The sequence below is a fragment of the Rhinoraja longicauda genome, chromosome 12, assembly GCF_053455715.1.
Source record: "Rhinoraja longicauda isolate Sanriku21f chromosome 12, sRhiLon1.1, whole genome shotgun sequence".
In the NCBI taxonomy this organism is placed as follows: domain Eukaryota; kingdom Metazoa; phylum Chordata; class Chondrichthyes; order Rajiformes; family Arhynchobatidae; genus Rhinoraja; species Rhinoraja longicauda.
Window position 1 is genome coordinate 29,895,841 of NC_135964.1, and position 12,596 is coordinate 29,908,436.

General features: G+C 44.5%; 1 protein-coding gene across 1 annotated transcript in view; it reads left to right on the forward strand.

Moving 5' to 3' along the window:
• Positions 1-12,390, forward strand: part of tnfsf11 (TNF superfamily member 11) — a 34,709-nt gene extending 22,319 nt beyond the window's left edge. Inside the window, 2 exon segments of the mRNA XM_078408582.1 lie at positions 8,319-8,408; positions 10,560-12,390. Of these exon segments, the coding sequence (XP_078264708.1) occupies positions 8,319-8,408; positions 10,560-10,981 (512 nt within the window). The 3' untranslated portion in view covers positions 10,982-12,390.
• The last annotated feature ends 206 nt before the right edge of the window (positions 12,391-12,596 follow it).

Below are 12,596 nucleotides of genomic sequence, written 5' to 3' on the forward strand. Positions count from 1 at the left end.
CAAACGAGACTCCAGGATGGTATGTTGCCTCCCTGGTGCAAGGGTCAGGGATATCTCTCAGCGGCTGCAGGACATTCTGAAGGGGGAGGGTGAGCAGCCAGTTGTCGTGGTGCACGTTGGCACCAACGATTTAGGTAAAAAACGGGATGAGGTCCTACAAGGTGAATTTAGAGAGCTAGGAAATAAACTAAAAAGTAGGACCTCAAAGGTAATAATCTCTGGATTACTACCAGTGCCACGTGCTAGTCAGAGTAGGAATAGGAGGATATTTCATATGAATACGTGGCTTGAAAAATGGTGCAAGGGGGAGGGATTCAAATTTTTAGGACATTGGAACCAGTTCTGGGAGAGGTGGGACCAGTACAAACAGGACGGTCTGCACCTGAGCTGGAATGGAACCAATGTCCTAGGGGGAGTGTTTGCTAGTGCTGTCGGGGAGGATTTAAACTAATGTGGCAGGGGGATGGGAGCTGGAGCAGAGAGACAGAGGGGTGTAAAATGAGGGTAGAAGCAACAGGTAGCAAGGTGAAAAGTAAAAGTGGCAGGCAGACAAATCCAGGGCAAAAATCAAAAAGGGCCACTTTTCAACATAATCGTACAAGGGGTAAGAGAATTGTAAAAACAAGCCTGAAGGCTTTGTGTCTCAATGCAAGGAGTATACGTAATAAGGTGGATGAATGTGGAGATGTGGAGATAGTTATTAATGATTATGATATAGTTGGGATTACGGAGACATGGCTCCAGGGTGACCAAGGCTGGGAGCTCAACATCCAGGGATATTCTATATTCAGGCGGGATAGACAGAAAGGAAAAGGAGGTGGGGTAGCGTTACTGGTTAGAGAGGAGATTAAAGCAGTGGAAAGGAAGGACATTAGCTTGGAGGAAGTAGAATCGATATGGGTAGAGCTACGAAACACTAAGGGGCAGAAAACGTTAGTGGGAGTTGTGTACAGGCCACCTAACAGCAGTAGGGAGGTTGGGGATGGCATCAAGCAGGAAATTAGAAATGCATGCACTAAAGGCGCAGCAGTTATAATGGGTGACTTCAATCTACATATAGATTGGGTGAACCAAACTGGCAGGGGTGCTGAGGAAGAGGATTTCTTGGAATGTTTGAGAGATGGTTTTCTAAACCAACATGTCGAGGAACCAACGAGAGAACAGGCCATTCTAGACTGGGTATTGAGTAATGAGGAAGGGTTAGTTAGCAGTCTTGTTGTGCGAGGCCCCTTGGGCAAGATTGATCATAATATGGTAGAGTTCTTCATTAGGATGGAGAGTGACAAAGTCGATACAGAAACAAGTGTTCTGAACTTAAAGAAAGGTAACTTTGAGGGTATGAGGCGTGAATTGTCCAAGATAGACTGGCGATTGATGCTGAAAGGGTTGACGGTGGACATGCAATGGAAGGCATTTAAAGGTCGCATGGATGAACTACAACAAGTGTTCATCCCAGTTTGGCAAAAGAACAAACCAGGAAAGGTAGTGCATCCGTGGCTAACAAGGGAAATCAAGGATAGTATTAAAACAAAAGATGAAGCATACAGATTAGCCAGAAAAAGTAGCATACCAGAGGACTGGGAGAAATTCAGAGTCCAGCAGAGGAGGACAAAGGGCTTAATTAGGAAAGGGAAAATAGATTATGAGGGAAAACTGGCAAGGAACATAAAAACAGACTGCAAAAGCTTTTATAAATAAGTCAAGAGAAAAAGATTAGTTAAGGCAAATGTAGGTCCCTTGCAGTCGGAAACAGGTGAATTGATCATAGGGAACAAGGAGATGGCAGACCAATTGAACAAATACTTTGGTTCTGTCTTCACTAAGGAAGACATAAACCGTCTGCCGGAAATAGCGGGGGACCGGGGGTCTAAAGAGATGGAGGAACTGAGGGAAATCCAGGTTAGTCGGGAAGTGGTGTTAGGTAAATTAAATGGATTAAAGGCAGATAAATCCCCAGAGCCAGATAGGCTGCATCCCAGAGTGCTTAAGGAAGTAGCCTCAGAAATAGTGGATGCATTAGTGATAATTTTTCAAAATTCTTTAGATTCTGGAGTAGTTCCTGAGGACTGGAGGGTAGCTAATGTAATCCCACTTTTTAAAAAGGGAGGGAGAGAGAAAACGGGGAATTATAGACCAGTTAGCCTAACATCGGTAGTGGGGAAAATGCTAGAGTCAGTTATTAAAGATGTGATAGCATTACATTTGGAAAGTGGAGAAATCATCAGACAAAGTCAGCATGGATTTACCAAAGGCAAATCATGTCTGACGAATCTTATAGAATTTTTCGAGGATGTAACTAGTAGAGTGGATAAGGGAGAACCAGTCGATGTGTTATATCTGGACTTTCAGAAGGCCTTCGACAAGGTCCCACATAGGAGATTGGTGTACAAACTTAAAGCACACGGTATTGAGGGTTCAGTGTTGAGGTGGATAGAAAATTGGTTGGCGGACAGGAAGCAAAGAGTAGGAATAAACGGGTCCTTTTCGGAATGGCAGGCAGTGACTAGTGGGGTACCGCAAGGCTCAGTGCTGGGACCCCAGTTATTTACAGTGTATATTAATGATTTGGACGAGGGAATTGAATGCAACATCTCTAAGTTTGCGGATGACACGAAGCTGGGTGGCAGTGTTAGGTGCGAGGAGGATGCTAGGAGGCTGCAGAGTGACTTGGATAGATTAGGCGAGTGGGCAAATGCATGGCAGATGCAATATAATGTGGATAAATGTGAGGTTATCCACTTTGGCGGCAAGAACAGGAAAGCAGAGTATTACCTGAATGGTGACCGATTGGGAGAAGGGGAGATGCAACGTGACCTGGGTGTCATGGTGCACCAGTCATTGAAAGCAAGCATGCAGGTGCAGCAGGCGGTGAAGAAAGCGAATGGTATGTTGGCATTCGTAGCAAGAGGATTTGAGTTTAGGAGCAGGGAGGTTCTGCTGCAGTTGTACAGGGCCTTGGTGAGACCGCACCTGGAGTATTGTGTGCAGTTTTGGTCTCCTAACCTGAGGAAAGACGTTCTTGCCTTAGAGGGAGTACAGAGAAGGTTCACCAGATTGATCCCTGGGATGGCGGGACTTACATATGAGGAAAGACTAGATAGACTGGGCTTGTACTCGCTGGAATTTAGAAGACTGAGGGGGGATCTTATAGAAACATATAAAATTCTTAAGGGGTTGGAGAGGCTAGATGCGGGAAAATTGTTCCCGATGTTGGGGGAGTCCAGAACCAGGGGTCACAGCTTAAGGATAAGGGGGAAGTCTTTTAGGACCGAGATGAGAAAACATTTCTTCACACAGAGAGTGGTGAGTCTGTGGAATTCTCTGCCACAGAAGGTAGTTGAGGCCAGTTCATTGGCTATATTTAAGAGGGAGTTAGATGTGGCCCTTTTTGCTAAAGGGATCAGGGGGTATGGAGAGAAGGCAGGTACAGGCTACTGAGCTGAATGATCAGCCATGATCATATTGAATGGCGGTGCAGGCTCGAAGGGCCGAATGGCCTACTCCTGCACCTATTTTCTATGTTTCTATGTTTCTATGTCCTGCACACATTCACTTCCTTCTCTACTTACACATGTTCACACATGACCATTCGCTCTCATTCACATTCTGCTCTGCTCATACGTGTTCACACCTACCCTGTTCATTCTCATTTACACAGTGCCCTGCTCATATTTGTTAACACATTGCTCAGTTCAAAGCCATTCACACCCTGCTTTGCTTATGCTCATTCACAATCTCGTTTACTATTCTAGTACTATTCCAAAAGCACTCTCTGAACTCTTTATCTGGGTTCTGTTAAATGTACAATTTTTCGAATCTCCATGGAGATTAAAACCCCCATGACCATCACTGCACCTTTCTGAGAAGCTCCTGTTATTTCTTCCTTCATACCCTGCCCCACTGTGTGACTACTGTCAGGGAGCTTGTACAGCACAGCCACAAGTGATTTCTTGCCTTCATTTCTTATCTCCATCTACACCAATGTTATGTCTTGGTTTCCTAAACCCAGTTGATTCAAAAACCTGATAGTTGTGGTAAGGCAGCTGTCCCTGAACCTGGTAGTGTGGGACTTCAGACTTCTGCACCTTCTGCCCAATGGTAGCACTGAGAAGAGGGCCTGGCCTGGATGGTGTGGATCCTTGATGATAAATGCATCACTCCATGTCTTGAAACAGTGCCCCATATAGATGTTTTCGATGAAGGGGTGAGCTGTGCCCATCCATCCGTGGCTGAATCCACTACTCTCTGCAGCTCTTACATTTCTGTGCATTGGAATTGCCATTACAGGCCAAGATGTCTGCCGAATATGATGGGAGGTTAAACTAATCTCCTCTTCTTATAAGTGATCCCTATCGATCCTTTCCCTGCATATATTGATCTGGCTATCTCGAAGCTTCGTAAATGTCACTGTCAGACTTGCCTCCATCACCACCCCTGGAAGTGCATTCAAATAGGGGTGCCAACTATCTCACTCCCAAATAAGGGACAAGGTGATGTCACCGCCCCGCGCCCCTCATGACCTCACCCAGCCAGCGGCCACGTGCTCCCACTCCAGCAATGGTGGCCGCCGGGAGGCGGGTTGCTACGCAACCTCCGTTAGGCAGCGCCCGGGCCTCCGGACCTACACTGTCCGGAAGTAGACACAAAATGCTGGAGTAACTCAGCGGGTCAGGCAGCATCTCGGGAGAGAAGGAATGGGTGACGTTTCGGGTCGAGACCCTTCCTCAGTCTGAAGGGGGGGTCTTGATCCGAAACGTCACCCATCAGTCTGAAGAAGGGTTTCGACCCGAAACGTCACCCATTCCTTCTCTCCTGAGATGCTGCCTGACCCGCTGAGTTACTCCAGCATTTTGTGTCTACCTTCGATTTTAACCAGCATCTGCAGTTTTTTTCCTACATTGTCTGGGCCTACAGCACCCCCCGGGCCTAATACAGGACAAGGGCAGTCCCGTACACTAATTTAGCCCAAAATACGGGATGTCCCAGCTAATACGGGACAGTTGGCAACCCTACATTCAAAGCACCCATCACTCTCAGTTTAAAAAACAAAATTGCCACACAAATCTCCTTTAAATATTGGCCCTCTCACTTAAAGCTATGCCCTCTAATCTTTGACATTTTCACCATGGAGAAAAAGGTTTTGACTCTCTATGAGTGATGCTTCTCATAATTTTATATATTTCTATCAGATCTCCCCTCAGCCTCAGAAACTCCAGAGAAAACAGTCCAAGTCAGTCCAACCGCCTTATGGCTAACACTCTTTAATTCAGACAGCATTTTGGTCAATGTTTTCTGCACCCTCTCCAAAGCTTTCACATCCTTCCTGTAAAGTAGCGACCAAAACAGCAAACAATACTCCAAAGTGTTATATGTCTTCCTGACTCTTATACTCAATGCCCTGACAGATGAAGACAACATGCCATATGCGTTCTTTACAACTCTCATCTACCACACAGGATGTTTTCTCCAGTAGAGTCACAGAGTCATACAGTGTGGAAACTGTCCTGTCCTATCCATGTATTCATTTGTAAAAGTTTGTTAATTTAGAAACATACTGAATGGCTTTAAACTTTAAAGGAAATAGCAACATTGGCATGCCTTCTCCATGATTGCCATTATGTGCGACCCCATGACAAGTTATCCAAGACTTTTGGAATTTGAAATATGAAATAAGAATTTGAAACTGTTAACTCTGTCCATTGGCAAATTTATAGATGGCATTGGAGCACTGCTTAACCACGATCATGGGTGTAAAGGAAGGGAGCAGAGGGCTAAGCAGGCAGCCTTGAGGTGCACCTGAGTTGATGTTCAATGAGGAGGGGATGATTTTACAGATTTATTGTGAATACTATATTCGATTCTCCTGTCTTTAGCTTTGTTCATTTATTACTTTTGTAACTTCTAATCTTATCAACTGATTCACTTTTAGATTTCTCCTACCTGGGTCTTCTTGCCTCAGTCCATTCACCATTTCCCATACTAATACTTTTCATTCTACTCTTACATCTCACATCTTTGCACCTTTGTTCCCACGACTTAGTTTAAGATCCACTCGACTTCCCTACTTGTGCAGTTCAGTCGAACAGTGATCTCAGCATTGTTCACATTAGACCATCACAGTAGTACAGTACCAGTGTACACCTGCCCCAGTGGTGCCACCAGAGTCTACTATGCCTTGGTGATTCAAATGCTTGCCCAGTAGCAGGAATCTGGAATGCACTGCCTGAGGGCATGGTGGAGCCAGGGCTTCAGGCTACAGTTAAGAAGTATCTACTTCTTAACTGTAGCCTGAAGCCCTGGCTCCACCATGCCCTCAGGCAGTGCATTCCAGATTCCTGCTACTCTCTGGATGAGGGTGTTCTTCATATCTTTATATCTCCACTGAGCCTCTTATTACCCCTTATGATAAACCAACACACTTGTGTTTTAAGCATATCTGCTATGAGGAAAAGGTTCCTACTATATACTTTATTTTTGCCTCATAATTTTGTACACCTGGATCCAGTCCTCCCTCAGCCTCATACACTCCAAAGAAAAGAAACCAAGCCTAACCAGCCCTTCTCTGCATTCTAATTGGTGGCTCACTCTTTGTAATTACCTATTTCAGAGTGTTAGATATAGCTCTTGGGGCTAAAGGAATCAAGGGATATGGGGAAAAAGCAGGAACGGGGTACTGATTTTGAATGATCAGCAATAATCATATTAAATGGCGGTGCTGGCTCGAAGGGCCAAATGGCCTACTCCTGCACTTATTTTCTATGTTTCTATGTTTCTTTCTCATGCCAATGTCACTGCTACCCTCGTGTACTGTGAGTAATGGATCCTCCGCCTCCCAATCTAAGTTCCTGTTGAATCGAAAGTGGAAATCCCAAGCTCTGGCTCTGGGCCGGGTAACTCAGCATTTGGGGCTCTTGCAGAAATCGGTGTCAAGCCTGCCTCAGACTACCGGCCCCTACCACCACATTGTTGTTTGGCCTTCTGATCCATTGACTTATTCAGGTTACCCACCTTGCAGCCTGTCTCTTTCCACGGAAAGGACCTCAAACCCAACTGCAATGGCTCATAGGACTGTTCCCAGACATAAAATACCACACAACACTACAGGGGTGAGCAAGGAAAATCTCCCAGCGTCTGGCCAACATTTACGCCCGATAACACCTGCCACTAAAACAGGTCATCTTGTGGGATCTTGTTGTGCACAAAATGGCTGCCCGCATTTCACTTCTAGGAGTGAATATGTTTGGTAAATAGATCATTGTATTTGGCTGTAAATAATTCTGGGACATTGTGATCTGTTCTTTCCCACCTGGGTTTCTTCGCAGTTGGCAGCAGGAATCGCCTATTTTCCTGATTGCTGTCATATATGGGGCTTGTGTTTCCTTGGTACATCCCACTCTCTTTGCCTGATAAATGTACCCAATCTTTCCTCATAGTCTTCACAACATAGGAGGAGGCCATTCAGCCCATTGAGCCTATGCTGGCTTGGCCACCCCCCTACACTGGGTGCATGATTTACAAACTCCACATAGGCAGCTGCAGAAATGATTGAACCTTGGTTACTGGAGCAACAATGGAGTAAGGGGGGGAGAAAGCTGGAAAAGGCATGGTGGTGGAGGCAGTTATGATAGTGGTGTTTAAGATACTTTTGGACAGGCACATGGATAGGCAGGGAATGGAGAGATATGGATCACGTGCAGGCAGATAAGAATTGGTCTTGACTTAATGTTCAGCACAGACATTGTGGACCGAAGGGCCTGTTTCTTTGCTGCACCATGGTGACGGGCTGGTGAAAAGCCTGGATAAAGTGGATATGGGGAGGATGTTTCCAATAGTGGGAGAGTCTAGGAGTAGAGGGCATAGCCTTAGAATAAAAGAACATTCCTTTAGAAAGATGAGAAGGAATTTCTTTAGTCGGAGGGTGGTGAATCTGTGTAATTCATTCCCACAGACGGCTGTGAAGGCCAAGTCATTGAGTAATTGTAAAGTGGAGATTTATAAGTTCATTAGTAAGTGCGTCAAAGTCGTGGGACGAAGGCAGAAGAATGGGGTTGACTGGGGAAGATAGATCAACCATGATCGAAAGGTGGATTAGACTCAATGGACCAAATGGCCTCATTCTGCTATTATGGTCCTATGGCCTACTGGCTGAACACTGTGTTGCCTTCACCCGTATTAATTCATTTGAGTTAATTTGTAGAATTGCCATGGGGACTGCGGATTAAATGGCAGACCTGAATCAAGGCTGCAGATGTGGCCTAATTGTTAATGAAGTGGTTTTGGAATTAGTATTTCTCACCAGCAATACATTTGCTTTTCAGGGCAATTATCAAGTCGTACAAGAAAGATTTCACAGCGGATGGCACCGTATGCCCACCTCACTATAAAGAGACCTACACAAAGCTCCACAGGTATGTGCCACCTCCTATCAGTGTAGTGACTGCAATGGATCAAACCTGCAGGCTGCACTCCAGCAGCTATTGAAACTGTAATCCCCATCTTCCCCTTTAACTGAGGGAGAACTGTCGTGCTCTATTTGTACCAGAGGGCCTCTGCTTAATGTTTGTCACATCTGAAGCTCCAGTCTCAGCACGGTGGGACATCAGCCTTCTACTCAAGTGTCTGGAGTGGGATCAGAACTCACTGCCATCTGCCCAGAGGCAAGTGCACTTCCAATTCTCAGCCGACACCTTGGTAGGGGTAACTCTTATCTTCTAATGGGAAGATATTTCACTTAGCCATCCCATGACCTTTTATATTACTGCATTGTTCCATCAAAGCCCAACGTAGCTCGAGAAACAGCACCTCAATTTCTGACTAGGCATGTTACGGACTTCAGGAGTTAAAGCTGAACTTAACAGTTTCAGATGACAGTTTCAGAACTGGCCGGATCTGATGAAAGATTAACTGCAATTAAATTAACTCAGTTTTCAGCTCAAATACTGAGTATTTCCAGCAAATTCTTTTATTTCAGATCTCCAGCAACTTCAGTGTTTTTATCACACTGATCCAGCTTTGTTTTGTTTTCCTTTCCTCCGTCCTTATACATCTCCCCCTGCTTCCACTTCGGAAACTTGGATCAGAAACAGGTGTTTTTTGCTTAAATAACGGGAACTGGAGCGAGGAAAGGATAGATGTGGATAAAGTGGACTGGGCAGCGAGATTGGCAAGCAGCCTCAGAGATTTGAGGAGGTACAGTAATTCATGATCGTCAGCAAAAATGCCACCCAGTACAGAGGAAAGATTCTACGGGAGAGTTGAACTAACCAATATGTGAGGAGCAAAAGTTGGGTTAAACTCAGATTCAAGCAAGGGAGACCAAAGAATATAACAGAGAGAGAAAATAAATAGAGGACAATTGTAGCTGATGTGGTATCTGATTCCACCAGCACTCCTGGCAGTGAGTTCCAGAGATCAATCTCTCTCTGAGTAAAATAAACCTCACCTCTCAAATTGACTTTAAAACTCCTCCCTCTCATCTTAAGGCTATGCCCTCTTCTTTTTACCCCTACCCTGGGAAAGTTATTTTGACTATTTGCTCTTTGTCTCTCATAATCTTATACACCTCTTTCAGGTCACCCCTCAGCCTCCTTTGTTCCAGGGAAAAAAAAGTTCAGCCTATCCAATCTCTTCCATTAACTGGACTCCTCTAATCCAGGGAATGTCCTGGTGAATCTTCTCTGCACTCCCTCAACCAAAACCGCATCCTTACTATAGTTTGGTGACCAGAAATGTGCACAATACTTCAAGTAACTAATGTGTTGTAAGGATGCAACTTAACATCCCAACTGCATCTAGCACCTGCACAGTAAGCGTGATGTCATCAACTTTACCACTAATTACCACCCTTCCCTCAAATTCACGTGAACCATCTCTGGCACCTCTCTCCCCTTTATCGATCTCTCTGTCTCCATCACAAGGGACAGACTATCGACAGGTGACTGCTATAAACTCACTGACTTCCACAGTTATCTGGTCTACCTCCCACTCTACCTCTTGCAAAAATGCCATCCCATCCTCTCAGTTTCCTTGTCTCTGCCGCATTTGCTTCCAAGATGAGGACACCCAAGATGTCCTCTTTCTTTAGTAAACATGGTTTCCCCCTCTTGTTGTAAATGGATCTCTCACCCGTGCCTCCTTTGTATCCCACAATTCTGCATTCATCCCCCTTCTCCCCAAATGGAACAAGGATAAAGCTCCACTGGTCCTTACCTCTCACTCCACCTGTTAATGCATTCAATGCATAATTCTCCAACATTTCCACTACCTTCAAAATGATCCCACCACCAGTCTCATCTTCCCATCCCCATCCCGTTCTGATTTCCATAGAGACCATTCCCGCAGCAACTCATCGGTTCATTAATCCCGTTCCACACAAACGACCCCCTTCCTCCCCATTACTTACCACTGCAGGAGATGTAACGCCTGTTCCTATACCTCATCCCTCACATCCATCCAGGGATCTCAGCGGCTCTTTCTGCTGAGACAAAGGTTCACAAGCTCCTCCTTCGTCCTTCTGTTGAATGTAACCTTTCAGATCACCTCCATTATTTTTCATTCAGGTATCAGGACCAGTTTTCCTGGATTAAAAGGCAAACTCATCACATCTTGGGAAGAGAAGGTGGGAGTCGCGCACCTGAGAGAGATGGGCTACAGCCAAGGATCCCTGCAAATCAACCACCATGGCCTGTACTATATTTATGCCCAGATCTTGTTTCGGTATCATGCCGACCACCCCTTGAGTACCAAGGAATACCAGCTGGTTCAGTATGTTTATAGAAAGATGGCCAAGTACCCAACGCCAACTCTGATCCTAAGGGGTGCCAGCACCTGGTGCTCGGGTAACCACAACTTGTATTCGGTTTATCAAGGAGGAGTGTTCAACCTGCAAAATGATGACAAAATCTTTGTGACTGTCTCAAACATATCTTTAGTCGACATCGACGAGGCATCCAGCTACCTGGGGGCATTCAAACTGGATTAAGTGGAGTGTTATCTTGGCATCTTTAAACTTTAATCTTTGAATGGTATACATCCAGCATTGTAATGTTGGTTTTGACAGCACTCTCTGAGCAGAATTATTCCTTGCTTGAATACAAAAATTAAACAATGGCTCTTGTATTATGTAAAGGCATCTAATGAGAATTACTCACCACTCATTTACAGAATCCACTCGTATGAATAACGAATGAAGGGGTCAGAGGCTATAGGTCTAAGAAACGAAACTAAAATTTTAAAAGGGTGCACAGCTGGTAAAGCTGCTGACTCACAGCTCCAGAGACCCGGGTTCAGTCCTGATCTTGTTTGCTGTCTGTATGGAGTTTATATGTTCTTCCTCTGAGCACATGGGTTTCCCCTCGTACTTTTGCAAATCTGAGAAAACATGTAGGTTGGTCAATAGATTGGCTGCAGTACTTGCCCCTCGTGTGTAGATAAGTGGAGGGGGGAAAGAATTGATGTGGGGAGAATAAAAGGTGGATTAATGTAGTATTAGTGCAAATGGGTGGTTGATGGATGGTACAAACAAGGTGGGCTGAAGGGCCAGTTACTGTGATGTATGCTTCTATTAATCTATAGATTATTAGGAATAAGGCAACAGCCAAAGCCATCACAAGACAAGGGAAACATTGTCCTTTCTCATTGAACTAGCAATCCAGGTTTCTTAGTGATATCCCACAGTGCTTGAAGTGGTGATGTTAAGTGGAGTTTTCACAGTAAATGGCATTGTTCTATATGTGTGGCCACAGGTAAATCTGAAACCTCGGTCACAAGCCTAAGTGTGATCAAACTTGAATTGTTTTAGAGACGCATTTAATTTTGGTGCCACCACAGTGAGCACCTAATGTTCTTGAATGGGAGCCCTAGCAGAAGGTAAGAGATGGAGAAGGCTCAAAATCACAAGTTTGGCAAATCCCCTCCCATGATTCTTTCAAAGGATCTTGCTGTTAAATCACTGAATGAACCATTAGTAATGACCAGGCCATACAAAAGGTGCTCTAAAGCTATGATTGGAGCTGATGGCGAGTTCATCATTAAATTTAAGATGGTGGTTGTGATATGATCTAGGGAAAGAGGAACAAGGCATGTCCCATGGCCCTACTTTTTTCTCTCCTAATCATAGCGTCCATTACAAATACACGTATTCTTCACAAGGATGAAGAAAATTGGGGCAGAAGTTAGCCTCTTGGCCCTTCAAGCCTGTCCTACCATTCAATACGATGATAGCCTTAACTTCTTTTCAGACAAATATGCATTTAGGATGTCCCTTTGTGGAATAATGCAACGCATAATGCCAACTTCTCAAGAGTTCTCGCTCTATCAATAATAAAAATGGCAAGTGAGGAAGCGGTGCTTCACTGTATATAATAGTTAAATAAGGTTTTGCTGTTAATATTTGCTGTACATTTGAATTTTTCTTAAAGAATATGCTACATCAAGTTTTTATCTCAAGGCAATGAAACATAATAAATTGTGCCTTTGAATAAAATCTATTTCTGAATGCTGTTTTGATTGTTTTTTGACAGCAGGATAAACCTTGACAATTCAAGATGGAGGTTTGCAAATATAGTTGGAGAAGATTTGTACAGTGTGAGCAGCTA